General features: G+C 38.1%; 1 protein-coding gene across 7 annotated transcripts in view; it reads right to left on the minus strand.

The window, feature by feature from the left end:
* PCNX1 (pecanex 1) overlaps positions 1-12,492 on the minus strand; it is an 86,170-nt gene that overhangs the window by 16,135 nt on the left and 57,543 nt on the right. For all 7 annotated transcript variants that reach the window (XM_054161567.1, XM_054161566.1, XM_054161563.1 and 4 more), the window contains 11 exons: positions 12,137-12,246; positions 10,338-10,443; positions 8,971-9,063; positions 7,315-7,465; positions 6,463-6,604; positions 4,982-5,159; positions 4,488-4,596; positions 3,525-3,654; positions 1,975-2,033; positions 841-1,056; positions 193-446 (listed from right to left, as the gene is read on the minus strand). In XM_054161567.1, the coding sequence (XP_054017542.1) occupies positions 193-446; positions 841-1,056; positions 1,975-2,033; positions 3,525-3,654; positions 4,488-4,596; positions 4,982-5,159; positions 6,463-6,604; positions 7,315-7,465; positions 8,971-9,063; positions 10,338-10,443; positions 12,137-12,246 (1,548 nt within the window). The remainder of the gene's footprint in view (positions 1-192; positions 447-840; positions 1,057-1,974; positions 2,034-3,524; positions 3,655-4,487; positions 4,597-4,981; positions 5,160-6,462; positions 6,605-7,314; positions 7,466-8,970; positions 9,064-10,337; positions 10,444-12,136; positions 12,247-12,492) is intronic.

Below are 12,492 nucleotides of genomic sequence, written 5' to 3' on the forward strand. Positions count from 1 at the left end.
TCATGTTCACGGACTCAAGTATCAAACAATCAGTCAAGCAAGCTCAGCCCTCTCTTGATGGTGCTCATACATCTGTAATTTGTATTACATTCTATGATCCTCATATGAAAGACATCGGAAGTTCAAGCCAACCATCTCCCAGATGTAATCCAGCCTCCCTCCCCACAAGGGTTGTACAAATTTGAATCCCACCTTCACGTAGTAAGTTGTGAGAATTTTCCGGAGATCAAAGACTTGAAGCATGGAAGCTGCACTGTTGTCAGTGATGCTGTAGCCCTCCAGAACATACTTGGTCACAAGTACCTCCCAAGCCAGCCAACGCTGCCCAAAGGCAGCATTAAAGGAAAGCATGTGAGGAAGATGGCCTGGTTCACAGCAACAAAAACCTTCATCTTCCTCTACACCTTCGGTGATGGCCTCTACTTCTCGTTGCTGGCAATAAGTTCCTTAGGAGAAAATAAGAAAGCATTGAACACTTTGTATGATTCCTTTACTGTTGACTTGTGGTTTAAAGTATTTAGAGTCCAACTCATGTCCAATTATTACAGAAGTGTAAGAATTCATCTGCCAATGAAAAAAGATTCAGACAATCTATTTTAACACATTTTAGTTAGGTGTCTCTAAGAATTAAAATGTGGTAGCCATGTTGCACTAAAATGGAAAGAGAAACTTCACATCAGCTCTGCTAGAGCAAGCTAGTATTCCTCACATGTGACAGGGGCACAAAGAGGCTCCATGGCCCATTTTCAAAGAAATTAATTTGTAACTGAACTGAAAATAACTTCCGTTTCCAAAGCAAAATCCCACTTAGTACAGACATTAAAAGTGTAACACACTCACCTCTGAACTCAAGCCCTCTCAGCTGGAAGGTGACCAAGCCATTTCCTATCTCTATAAGGTGTACTAGTGCATTGAGGTAGTCAGAGGCTAGGATGAAGCAGTCCCCAGTACTATAGTTTCCCCACCGACCCAACAACAAATCTCCACACAGGCTGTGCTGAAGGGAACGGGTTAAATGTTCATAGAAGATTGAATTCAGGTTGTTATCATCTGAACCTGCAGGAAGATTGGATTTGGGTTATTATCTGAATCTACAGAAAAATATCAAACCTGAATGTCAATTATCTCTTCACACTGAATCCTATACTTCTCCAACAGTGGCAGTGTTTGAAGGTCATTCTCCACACCCCATGCTACCCCCTCTTTTAACGAACAGCTACTCCAAAGGAATGCTAAGTAGCATTTAGCATTCCCAATAATTTTTTCCCTTTCTTAGTAATTCCCCCCTTTTGCAAATTATGCCATCAGTTCCACTCATGCATCTCTCATTCTATTCCATGCAATAAAGTACAAGAGCAAATGAGCACAGAGGTATCTCAAATGACTGTTACACTGGTCTCATCACCATGGCACTTCAAAACACAGTCTGGGTGTTGTGGGTTTTTTTTTTAAGAATAAAAAGAATAGATTAATACATATTATGATTAAATAAACCAGACATGCATAAAGGTAAACAAAACCTGTGATAATCTAAAGAATAAAGCAAGAGAGATAGAGGAGAAAGTAACAGACAAAACCATAGAAAGGCTGGGTACAGGTAGAGACAATGAAAGGGCAAATTGATCATAAATTCTATAAGAGTCCTATAGAAGTCATTTATATTTGACAAAACCACAACTGCAAAAAACCCCAACACCATGGAACCAAAACAAACAACACAAAAGCCCAACAACAAAACCTCAGTCAACCCAAAATAATTCACCACAGAACCCCCAAACCAGCCACCAGAATAAACTTCACCAGAATCACCTCATCACTCTAAAGAAAACCCAACCTCCCCAAAGAAAAAACCAACCAACCAAAAAAACCCCACTACACCAAAAACCAACCACAAAAGATAAAAAACACAAACCAAAAACAAACCCCAAAACCCCTGAAAACACAGACACACCATCATCAACCTAGGAAAGCTACCTGGATTTCGATCAAGCTGCGAAGCCAGTCTTGTGTTTGAATGATCCACACGCTTTGTGCTGAAGACAAAATAAAGCATATTCAACAGAAAAATCATTACTGTAAGAAAATTTCAAGGAGGAAACTATTAAAAGAATAAAAATTGCTTAAAAATATTGCACTGAAATACTTTCAAAAAGTTAATTCAAAATAATTGTACATGCCCATTTGCTGCACTTCTTCCATCCAAAAAAAGTATTTTCTGCCTGTGACAGAATTATGATCCAATACCTAATAGTTGGTCCACAGCAGGTGGACCACACACCTAAAGATAAAGATGACTAAGTGTACATATTCTCTTAGATAGAATTAAATAAAATAGAATAAACCAGGTTGGAAGAGACCTTCAAGATTGAGTCGAACCTATCATCCAACACCATCTAGTCAACTAAACCATGCAACCAAGCACCCTATCAAGTCTCCTAAACACCTCCAGTGATGGTGACTCCACCACCTCCTCGTGCAGCCCATTCCAATGGGCAATCACCCTGTGTAGAACTTCCTCCTAACCTCCAGCCTAAACCTCCCCTGGCACAGCTTGAGACTGTGTCCTCTTGTTCTGGTGCTGGTTGCCTGGGAGAAGAGACCAACCTCTGCCTGACTACAACCTCCCTTCAGGTAGTTGTAGAGAGCAAGGTGGTCACCCCTGAGTCTCCTTTTCTCCAGGCTAAGCAACCCCAGCTCCCTCAGTCTCTCCTCATAGGGCTTGTGTTCCAAACCCCTCACCAACTTTGTTGCCCTTCTCAGGACATGCTCCAGCAAGTCAACATCCTTCCTAAACTGAGGGGGCCAGAGCTGGACACAGGACTCAAGGAGTGGCCTAACCAGTGCAGTGTACACAAAGCCTTAGCTATAACAATCAAATTAGGACAGCTAATATTCTAGTAGACTTAATTGAAAGGGTAAATTTCATAATATTAATTCATTGCTTGCAGTTATAACCTTAACTTTTTCATGTAGGAGCTGGAGCACTGTATTTCAACTATTCCAGTGTTAGAACACGGGGAGGAAAAACCACAGCCCACAATAATACACCACTTAAATGAAAAATTTATTTTCCATGAATACCAGACATATCTATTCTTACCCTGTGTTGTCTATCTAACATTTCACTAGTCTGCTACTCCGTCAGCAATGGTGGACTTTGGAGAAATAAAACATAGGGATGGATAATCTGACATGAAGTGTCTTACTATTGATCTCACCTTGATCAAAAGAAGTTTACTTTAAGGATTGTTTTATATTGAGGTTAGCAAGTTTCAGCTGTGCCCACAACGTTTTTGTACATAAATTCACTGTGATTAAAATTGCACTTTGCAATTATGTAACTCAGATCTTAGAAAAAGATTACTAGGATGGCACACCACATGGAAAACATAAGTAGTAGTCCTCTGGGGAAAAAAAGATGGCAGCACTTTGAGAAAACAACAAAACACTAAAGCAACATGTTTAGCTACAGTTACATTTTTCAAAACAAAGGACACAAAATTCAAGGGGCTTATTTCACCTACTTGTAGTCTCTTTCCCAGAATTTGACAGGCCTGGCATATGAAGTGATGAATATTGCACTTCCCAGAAAAGGATTCAGGGGAGTAGAGAAGAAAGCTGACACAGCTGCTTGGACAAACAACATTGCAGAATCTGGACAACAGAATTAAGGAAAGTGAAGCAACAACTGCCTTCCTTACCCCAAAGGCTCCTGTGATAGTACCTGAAACAGGCTGCAACACCACTTAAGTGCAAAATGAGATCTCTGAAAAGTTGTATGCAGCACAGTATCTTTACACTACCTCCAGCAGTAAGGGGATGACTTTTGGTTTTAAAAACAGAAACAGGTGAAAATTTGGCACTAGACATAGTGGTCATTCCCAAATTCTGCAGAAAATACTAACTCAACACTCACAGAATCACAGAAAATAAAATCCATTTGGAAGAGACCTTAAAGACCATCCAGTCCAGCCTTTGACACAGCACTGCAGGACCAACACTAAACCATGTCTCTAAGTGCCAGGTCCCCACAGTTCTTGAACACCTCCAAGAACAGTGACTCCACCACTGCCCTGAATAGACCATTCCAATATTTGATAACCCTATCAAATTCCATTCATATCAGTCTACAGAAGCTAAAAATACAAAACCTCAGAAACTAAAGCCATAGTTAATGACTCTTGAAAAAGGAAATGACTGTCAAAAAGAAAAGCCACCTGTGTCATGAAAAAGCTCTCTCATTTTCAGAATGAGGTAATCAGTGCTCTACTTTTTTCAGAGCACAATTCTATTCCTCCTCTACCTGCTACTGTATTAATTCATAGCATTGTAGGAAGGCAGGAATTGTGTACATTTTTTTCATACATAGCCACTACACAAACATGTTCATTCAGAACATTCAGCCCATAATAAATAATCCATTATAACACAACATTCAGAAGCTATATGTACATGACTTCAGGATAATCTGTGTTTTCAAAGGATACGTGGCACAGCAAACGGCTGGGCAAAAGCATGGAAGGCAGAGCCCCATGTGATCTGCCAGGGAGCAATGTAGGTATAAACAAATCTCAATTTATAAAAGAGTTCCCAAAGCTACAAAAACAAACAAACAAACAATTTAGTGCTTTGGCTGAGAATCAGTATGATTTGCAGTACACAAACACCCTTAGGAATTTACTGCCCACCCTAGAGCTCTTGTCTATCAGAAACATTAAGATTTATAAAAAGGCTATAACAATTAAGTAACATAATACACATTTCATTGTTCTACAAGCAGTAAGCTCATAAGATGCTTTGAAAACTACACATGCTTTCTCAAGCTAACATAAATGCTTGGAGAAGGAGAAATCTTAGCTGTCTAACAGTATATTAATGACAGTACCAACAGGATCAATCTGGAAGATTATCTGCCCATTAGGACTACCTGGTTTCCCTTTTGGATGACCTTGAACACCTAGAAAGAGAGGGGTGATGTTACCTTGCTGAAGAGAATGGACATGAAGAAGAGATCTAGCAGCATGGTCTCAGTAAAACTTTTGTAATCAAAAGTGAAGAAGAGCACTGTGAAAATAACAGTGACATACTGGCACGTTGGGCTACTGAATGACGAACGCAGTAACTTCAAGCCAGCTATTGTGATCATTAAAGCACCCAACCTGCGTAAGAAATTCACACAAAACAGTTACTTCTCTGCTGTTAAAAAAATAGGTTAAAAAAAAAAAAGTCAGTGTTCTCATGCAATGACAATCTCTTCAAACTCAAGGTATAGATTTAGAGTAGGGGTATGTGTTTAGAAACAACTTCACTTAAAAAAAAGAAAGAAATGTGTTTCAAGGTTCCTAACAAAGTCTTTCTATCAGTATTTTCAAGCCAATTCAATTTCAAGGATTGTTATAACTTGTGCTCTGAACAGAAAGCTGTGTCTTTAAGGTTATAAATACTGAGATGTAAAAATGGTAGAAGTGCTCTAGATGAATCACATAGATGATGCTAATGAACTCTGGATTATCACCATTTCATGCATGACTACACTGCTCCAGCTTGTATTGGGGGAACTGCAACTTAACACTGAACTTATAATGATATTCTTTTTCAGAGATAGCAACTGACTGATCCAAGAGTTTAATGTTAGTGTAATGTCAATATTCCTCCCAAAGGTCTTGAAGTGACAAGTGTAATGAACCCAAAACAAAAGCCAGGGATTATTAAAGTTCTAAAAACTCCACATCTGAGAACAAATAATTCCCAACAGCTACCCATAAATACATATTCCATTGTGTTTCAAGATTTATTTTCTCCACAACAGTTCTGTTCTAAATTAACAGACCTTCAAGTCCAACAAGCCACCTGATCCTTGTTCTTGAAGGTAAAAAATGCAGGGTGTGTTACTGAACTCTGAATTGCTGAGACAGATGCAGTGCTGAAGTAATTATAACTAAGGCTCAATTTGAGAGGAAGTGTGCAATTCCATCAGATAATACTTAGGGGCTAGAAGGTCTGAGGAATTCCTTGAGAGCAGAAAGGTGCAGATGGGCTGCAAGCTGGCACACCAACTCAGGGAACATTACACAAGTCTTAAATTCACACCTGACAAAATACCAGAAGGTACTGTCACTATCTTGAACTTGCAGTCTGGGTAATCCTATCAGGCTCTGAAGCTCAACAAGGAAAGAGTGATATCATGCCAGAAGATAATTCTGCACCCTGCAGTTGTTATAATATACATCATGAATTGAATCGTTTATCTTTGTGCGGGTTCCTTGTTTAACACCGCAATACTCTGTTCAGTTTAAGTCAGTAAGGTAACATGGTTCTGTAAGAGCTTTCAAATAGATGAAAACTCTTTATACCTTTCCTTAGTTTTAAGGCAATAGCATTATTTGTCTTCCCACTGAGGTCAGAACCCACTAATTTCCCACTGCAGCCAACATACTCTGATTACTTGGTAGTTTTACTTACTCAGTATCCAGTTTCTTTGGACTAGCAATATTCTTAGCACTGCTACTAAGCTCATTGAGGACTATCAGTGGATAGATAACATTCTTCTCTACAAAAAGGAGCCAAATGTGAAGTTTCTCAAACCACATAACGTGTGCAGCATCTATCAAGATACATTAAAAACAAAAAATCAGTTTGCACTGTCAAATCACACTCAGATAACAGAAAAGAGGTTCTTGATCCAAATACTAACTGTATTTCCATACTGGACTTCCATAGTTTTATCTAACCAAAAATAAAGAGAAGCTCCTTCAAAGCTATTGTTGGTAGAGTCTTTACACTGCTGAACATCCATACAAAATGTATTGCAATACAGCAGTTTGAAAGCTATCTGCTTACTACACAGGAAACAAAAAGGAGTGCCACCTTTTCCATCATTTCAGCATTGATACTGATCAAGTTGTCTGATATCACACATTATCTCTCTTGCAAAAGGACATTTTCCAACCACATTTGAACTAACCATTTCTGATTTATGACTAAATATAGACGAGCACATGTAGCCTGCCAACACAAATGTCTGAGACATAAGAACTTCTTTTACATTTCTACATTGACTGCAAAATATGTACCAGGATTGCTGTGTTCCAGATTAGCACAAATGTAGTGTTACAAAGCAGTACAAATATACATAAAGTGTCATGAAATCAAAGAATAAGGAATTGAGAAGCTAAGACATTTCTAAATTAGATGTCACTAAATACTCCATGGTGTGAATAACAAGGGGAAAAAAGAGTAAGTGTGTCAATCTGGGAACACAAGTTGGCCAGCAACCACGGCAACTTCAAAGAAAGTGTCATGAATCTTACTTACTTCGGACTTCAAACTGATAGTATTCCTTGGTTTTCAGCAGCGGGTGAGAAAAGCAATGCCAAGGAAGCTGCTTTCGGAGTTGAGGCAGAACATAATGGTTCACAAAGCCTACCGTACCCACCAATGCATAGAGAACATAACTTAAAATAGGCTAAAAAACAGAAGAATTGGATAAATTAAGGCTTGCATTTTTTAATTAAAAATCACACTCTAGTAATGCAATACTTTTTACAGCATCTAGGCAGGTGCTCCTGTTAGAGTCAGTTGTGAATATCTTTCTGCATAAGTATTACTGTATTACCAAATTTAAGATCAAACAAGAAAAACCTGTGAGAGAACAAAACCATTCTATCAAATTCCACTGAGCTGGAAAGTATTTTGAAGTAAAGGTAGTATACCAATCTCCCTTCACAGTCCATTGGTTCCTACCCACCTGCCTTTTAATTTTACAAATAACAAAGCTATAATCCCCTAAAGCCCAAACTCAATTTACATGTTCATCTCCCAGATAAAAGGAGATATAGGCAAAAGCAAAACCAAATCATTAACCTTAGGTTCTCAAGAAGGCAAATAAGAAGTCTCCCATCAAGACCAAACCCTTTCACAGAAGTCACAAAACACTGCTTATATTAGCGTGGTATGGAGACTGGACTCCAAAGTAAACACATTCTATGGGTTAAACTTCTCTAAATGTCAAGACATGTCATAGTAAAATCAGCATTACATTACCTTGTCATATGTTCTTTACTAAGAAATTATGTGAAGCTTCAAACCTATTGAACAATACAACTGGTAAGAAGCCTATAACCAAGTTTCTCAAATGCGTGAGAAGGTAGCACTGGGAAGGAGTGCTGAACCCCGGCCACACAATACAAAAGATGTTTTCCTTAGGGAAAAAATCCACTTGAAAGCCTAAAGCTACCTAAACGTACATGCTTTTTAAAATTAGTTTCTTACTTCAACTGTAGGCAGCAGCAGGAGGGTAAAAACTTTAATTTGATGTGAGGCTGGTCATAACCAGCCAAAGGTTTCATTAGAGGAACATCGAAATAAGAATTCAACAGTTGCAACTCTTTAGGCAAATGCCTTTAACTCAAAAGAAATTCAAGCATAGGATATGGTCCCATGCCATCATTGTCAATTAGCATCATATATACACATTAAAAGAATGTGAAACTAATATTAGCTAGACTCACAATCAAAAATGTTGAAAAAAACAACAAAAAAATCAAAGGCTCTTTGAAGTCCTGGAGAGAACCATTGCAGTAAAGGGCAATTTCCCTATACTACAAACAGCTACAGAGTCAGCTTCCACACATCTACATCATTACGAAACAACCTTTTTTCTTAAAATTTCATTTTTCTTTACTCCAAAATGATCCTGAAACTATTTGAGAGAGATGATACAGAAGAGGGCATTTTGTATGAGAGACTAAAATAAAAATCCAGAATGTAAGAAGAAACTAGGAATAAGAAGAGTTTTTGAGCACAAAACTGGAATGTGAAGATCTTCGGTCACATACTTGTTATACCATACATTTGAAGACCACCTAAAACTAGTCAAATTATCTGATGCACTACCAGAATGAAGTGTTCTATCTCCTTAGGAGTGTTTGTATACAGAAAACAAATGGCAGACAAGATGGAACACTTTACCTGTAAAACTGTAAATACTGTGCTGACATGAATTGCAAAATAGAGGACACCAATGACTATACACACGATCAGGTCAGACTGCAATCGCTCACTCTGGGGAGTCAAAACAAAAGTTAGTTTAGAAAATGCCAGCTTTGGTGATTCTCTTTGTACTCTTAATGTCCATCAGCAGTAACAGTTAAAATTATTAAAGATTTTTTCAAATTACACCACTATTACAGAAATTTCACAAGATAAATCTTACAGCTAAGAGCATTTGTTCAATGAGGTAAATGGAAAGATGTATACCCAAGGTGGGGCATGAGAAATTAATATACTCAACATGTTCCCTAATTCTGGGCTGTGAGAAGCTATAAGGACTCCCTGACAACACTGATAAAAGAGTTAGAAAGGCTAACCAAATTCCTCATTTGTGACTAAGAATTTATGGATCATTTAAGAGCTCTGGAAGAGAGCTACCTAGACAGAACTAACGATCAGAACAACTAGGCTCTTTAACCCATTTCCCCTCACCTTTGTAGCAGGGTAAAAGGACAGCTCTGGAATGAGTTTATTTTGCTCTTAAAAATTAAGACAAAAAGCTGTCAATGAGCAAAAAAGGCTGAATCAAACAATGCCAGATGCAGTCACAAGGGGGCAATACATACTTAGGGGTCACTGCAACTCCAAGTCTACCAAGTTCAAACCTGTTCCCACTGTAAATACAGTGTTAACATTTTCATCCCAGAAAATCATTAAAGGATTAACTATTATGAAATCAGCCAAACAATTAGACACAGCAATTACCACTGCAAGGCCTTAACTTCTGTGGCTACAACTTCAAGATCAGTAAATCCTTATTTAAAGAGCACTGGAAGGAAAAAAAACCCAACATCATAATCTTCAAACCCCATACCCGCTTGGAAACTAACACCACAGCTTCAGAGCGAAAGAACAGCTTGCAGATCTTCTAGTCATTCTTTCCTGCCAACTGTTAGAAGAACTGCAGTTTCTCTGCTCTAAACACCTTTTGCCATCATTACCTCTTTCCCACTGAGTTCTGTGCTAAAGGAAGCATCATTTATTATCAATATGAACTAGTAGAAAACCCTGAATTCACACTAATTCTCTTATGTTTCCTTTAAATAACTTTAATTACAATATAAGTATTACAGTCCTGTAGTACACAGTTTCATCTGTAGATGTAAAGGAAATGTTCTGATAGCCATTCTAATCAATGAGTATTGTGAGCTAAGCAAGATCCATATTGATTCTATACAAGTCCACATGTAAGTAAATCCTTAGATGGAATAAAAAAAAAAGCCCTTTCAATAAAAGCAACAACAACAAAAATATAAGACAAAAAAAATCCACCAAAGGATACTTACCACAGAATTTCTAAGCTTTTCAGGCAAAGGATCTTTCACTTCAGACAGAGGATCCTCAGGGTTTTTGTCTTCAGAATTAGGAAAAAATTTTGATTGCACTAAAGAGCTTAAAAGACAAAAAAGAACCCACTGAAAAGCCTGCCATGTTCTACATGGTTTCAGAAGCAAACAAAGCCAAAAGTTCTATTACAAGTTGATTATGAGGGGGGAAAAAAAATTATCCTGACATATCAGTGCTTTTACATAGCAGAGCAAGTTTACAAACATGCTATGTCCACTTTATAAAAGGATGAGTTCTCTGGTTGCACACAATGACCATCACTAAAGAGGAGCACACACATGGTGTTCAAACAGTCTCCAATACCAACAATAAAACATCTACTGGATTTAAACTAGAGTGCTTAGTACTTGTGAAACAAAACTTTAGTTCATAAATAATGGAACAGAAATGTAAGTTGGTGCAAAGTTTAGAAATGGCCTATTTGTCAACACAAATTAGAAAAATCAAGAACTCCTTGGTTCAAACAAAACCAAAAATTTAAAGAAGAAAAAAAGATTAGGAAAAAATTCTCACTGCTCCCCTGATGAGTCTTTGAATTAGCCATGCTGACCAAACTGATTTCTTAGTAGACCTCTCTGGTACCAAAGCCCAAACTACTTATACCTAAGATTTTAGGAAAGCAAGTGCAGCACAAGTTAGCCATACCCAGGTATCTTGCATTCCCTTGATCTGGTGACAATGCAATACAATATACATTGTGTGGTACAGAAATACATATAGTTTCATTCTATAAACAGCTCACTATAGAATGAGCCCATGATCTTCAAAGGCAATTACATGCTAATCCGGCTAAATAGGTGAGCCTGAAGGTCAAGCATAAACATCCAATCTGTAGTGTTTGGAAAGAACAAAAGAACAGGTACCTAGGGACACGGCCTTCATACCAACTGAGTAAAGTCATCTGAACTATGAGTACAGGACAAGGTTTAGTTATCAACCCAAAGATAAGCACTTTCCTTCCATGTGAATACTCAGAAATCATTAATCTCCCTGTTCACTGAAGAGGCTTCTCACTAGCTACCCCAGACTGCTGCTTATCAAATTCATCCAACATTATGGCTAAATATAAATCCAAGTTCACGCTCCGACTAATCCAGGTATGTGACTAAGCCTCTATTGGCTAGGCTGTGGGAGGTGTTTCTCCTACTGGGAACTATTTTGCTTTACTCATATAATTATTAACTGAATCAGAAACTGTCATCATCAGATCAATACTCCAGAATAGCAACATGAGTGTGTTTCCCTGTGCTAGTTGGGAATGTTCACCATGAAAACAGATTCTGTTTTGTGCCCGAGATGAAATGCTTTGAATGAGTGCTCTGAGCGCACATTCAAGAACAAAACACAGTAATAAGTGAAACAGTTCAAAGAACCTGCATGTGGACTTCGGTTTAAACTAGTTCTTTGAGCACCTCTTGAAATACAGATGGGGTGCAGGTTGTTCAGCACAAATGCATCAGCAGAAAGATGGCATCTGACTGGCATTTTGCAGAACATCAGCAGGCAGTTGAATCAGATTTTGGCACACAAGTTATTTGGCAGAAGTCACAAAGTCTGTCGTTAATAAGAGGGACTAGGTGCAAAAAGTGACAATTTCTAACCAGTGAACCAATACCATGCTATTTTTGCTAATGCTGACAACTACCAGTTCAAACAGTACTAATCTCCAACATTATTTATAACATTCTCTTGTGACTTGCTTTTTCCTTGAAGAAGGGACACAAACTGAGTCACTTACAAAAGTACAGAAGGATCACTACTTTGTCTGCTGAGATGATAGGATATTGCCACTAACAAACCACAAAATATGGAGAAGAGAACTGGAATATGCTGCCCATCCCAAGAATCCTGGAGACAGAAGCAAAAAGTTAATTAAAAGGAAGCAACATATAGAACACCTAGTGTGCAAGAACTGTATCTATCAATCATAGCAAGAAAAAGGAAAAGTCAACTACAATTACACAAAAAATTAAACAGGGCTTCAGGTACAAAGTATGGTTCGGTATTTACTCATGTCTAACTACAGATCAGAAACTCTCACATGAGGTACAACCTCACAAGAGGTAAGCCTGCATTATATTTATCTTTCAGTCA

Source organism: Dryobates pubescens, chromosome 5 (genome assembly GCF_014839835.1).
Source record: "Dryobates pubescens isolate bDryPub1 chromosome 5, bDryPub1.pri, whole genome shotgun sequence".
Lineage (NCBI taxonomy): Eukaryota > Metazoa > Chordata > Aves > Piciformes > Picidae > Dryobates > Dryobates pubescens.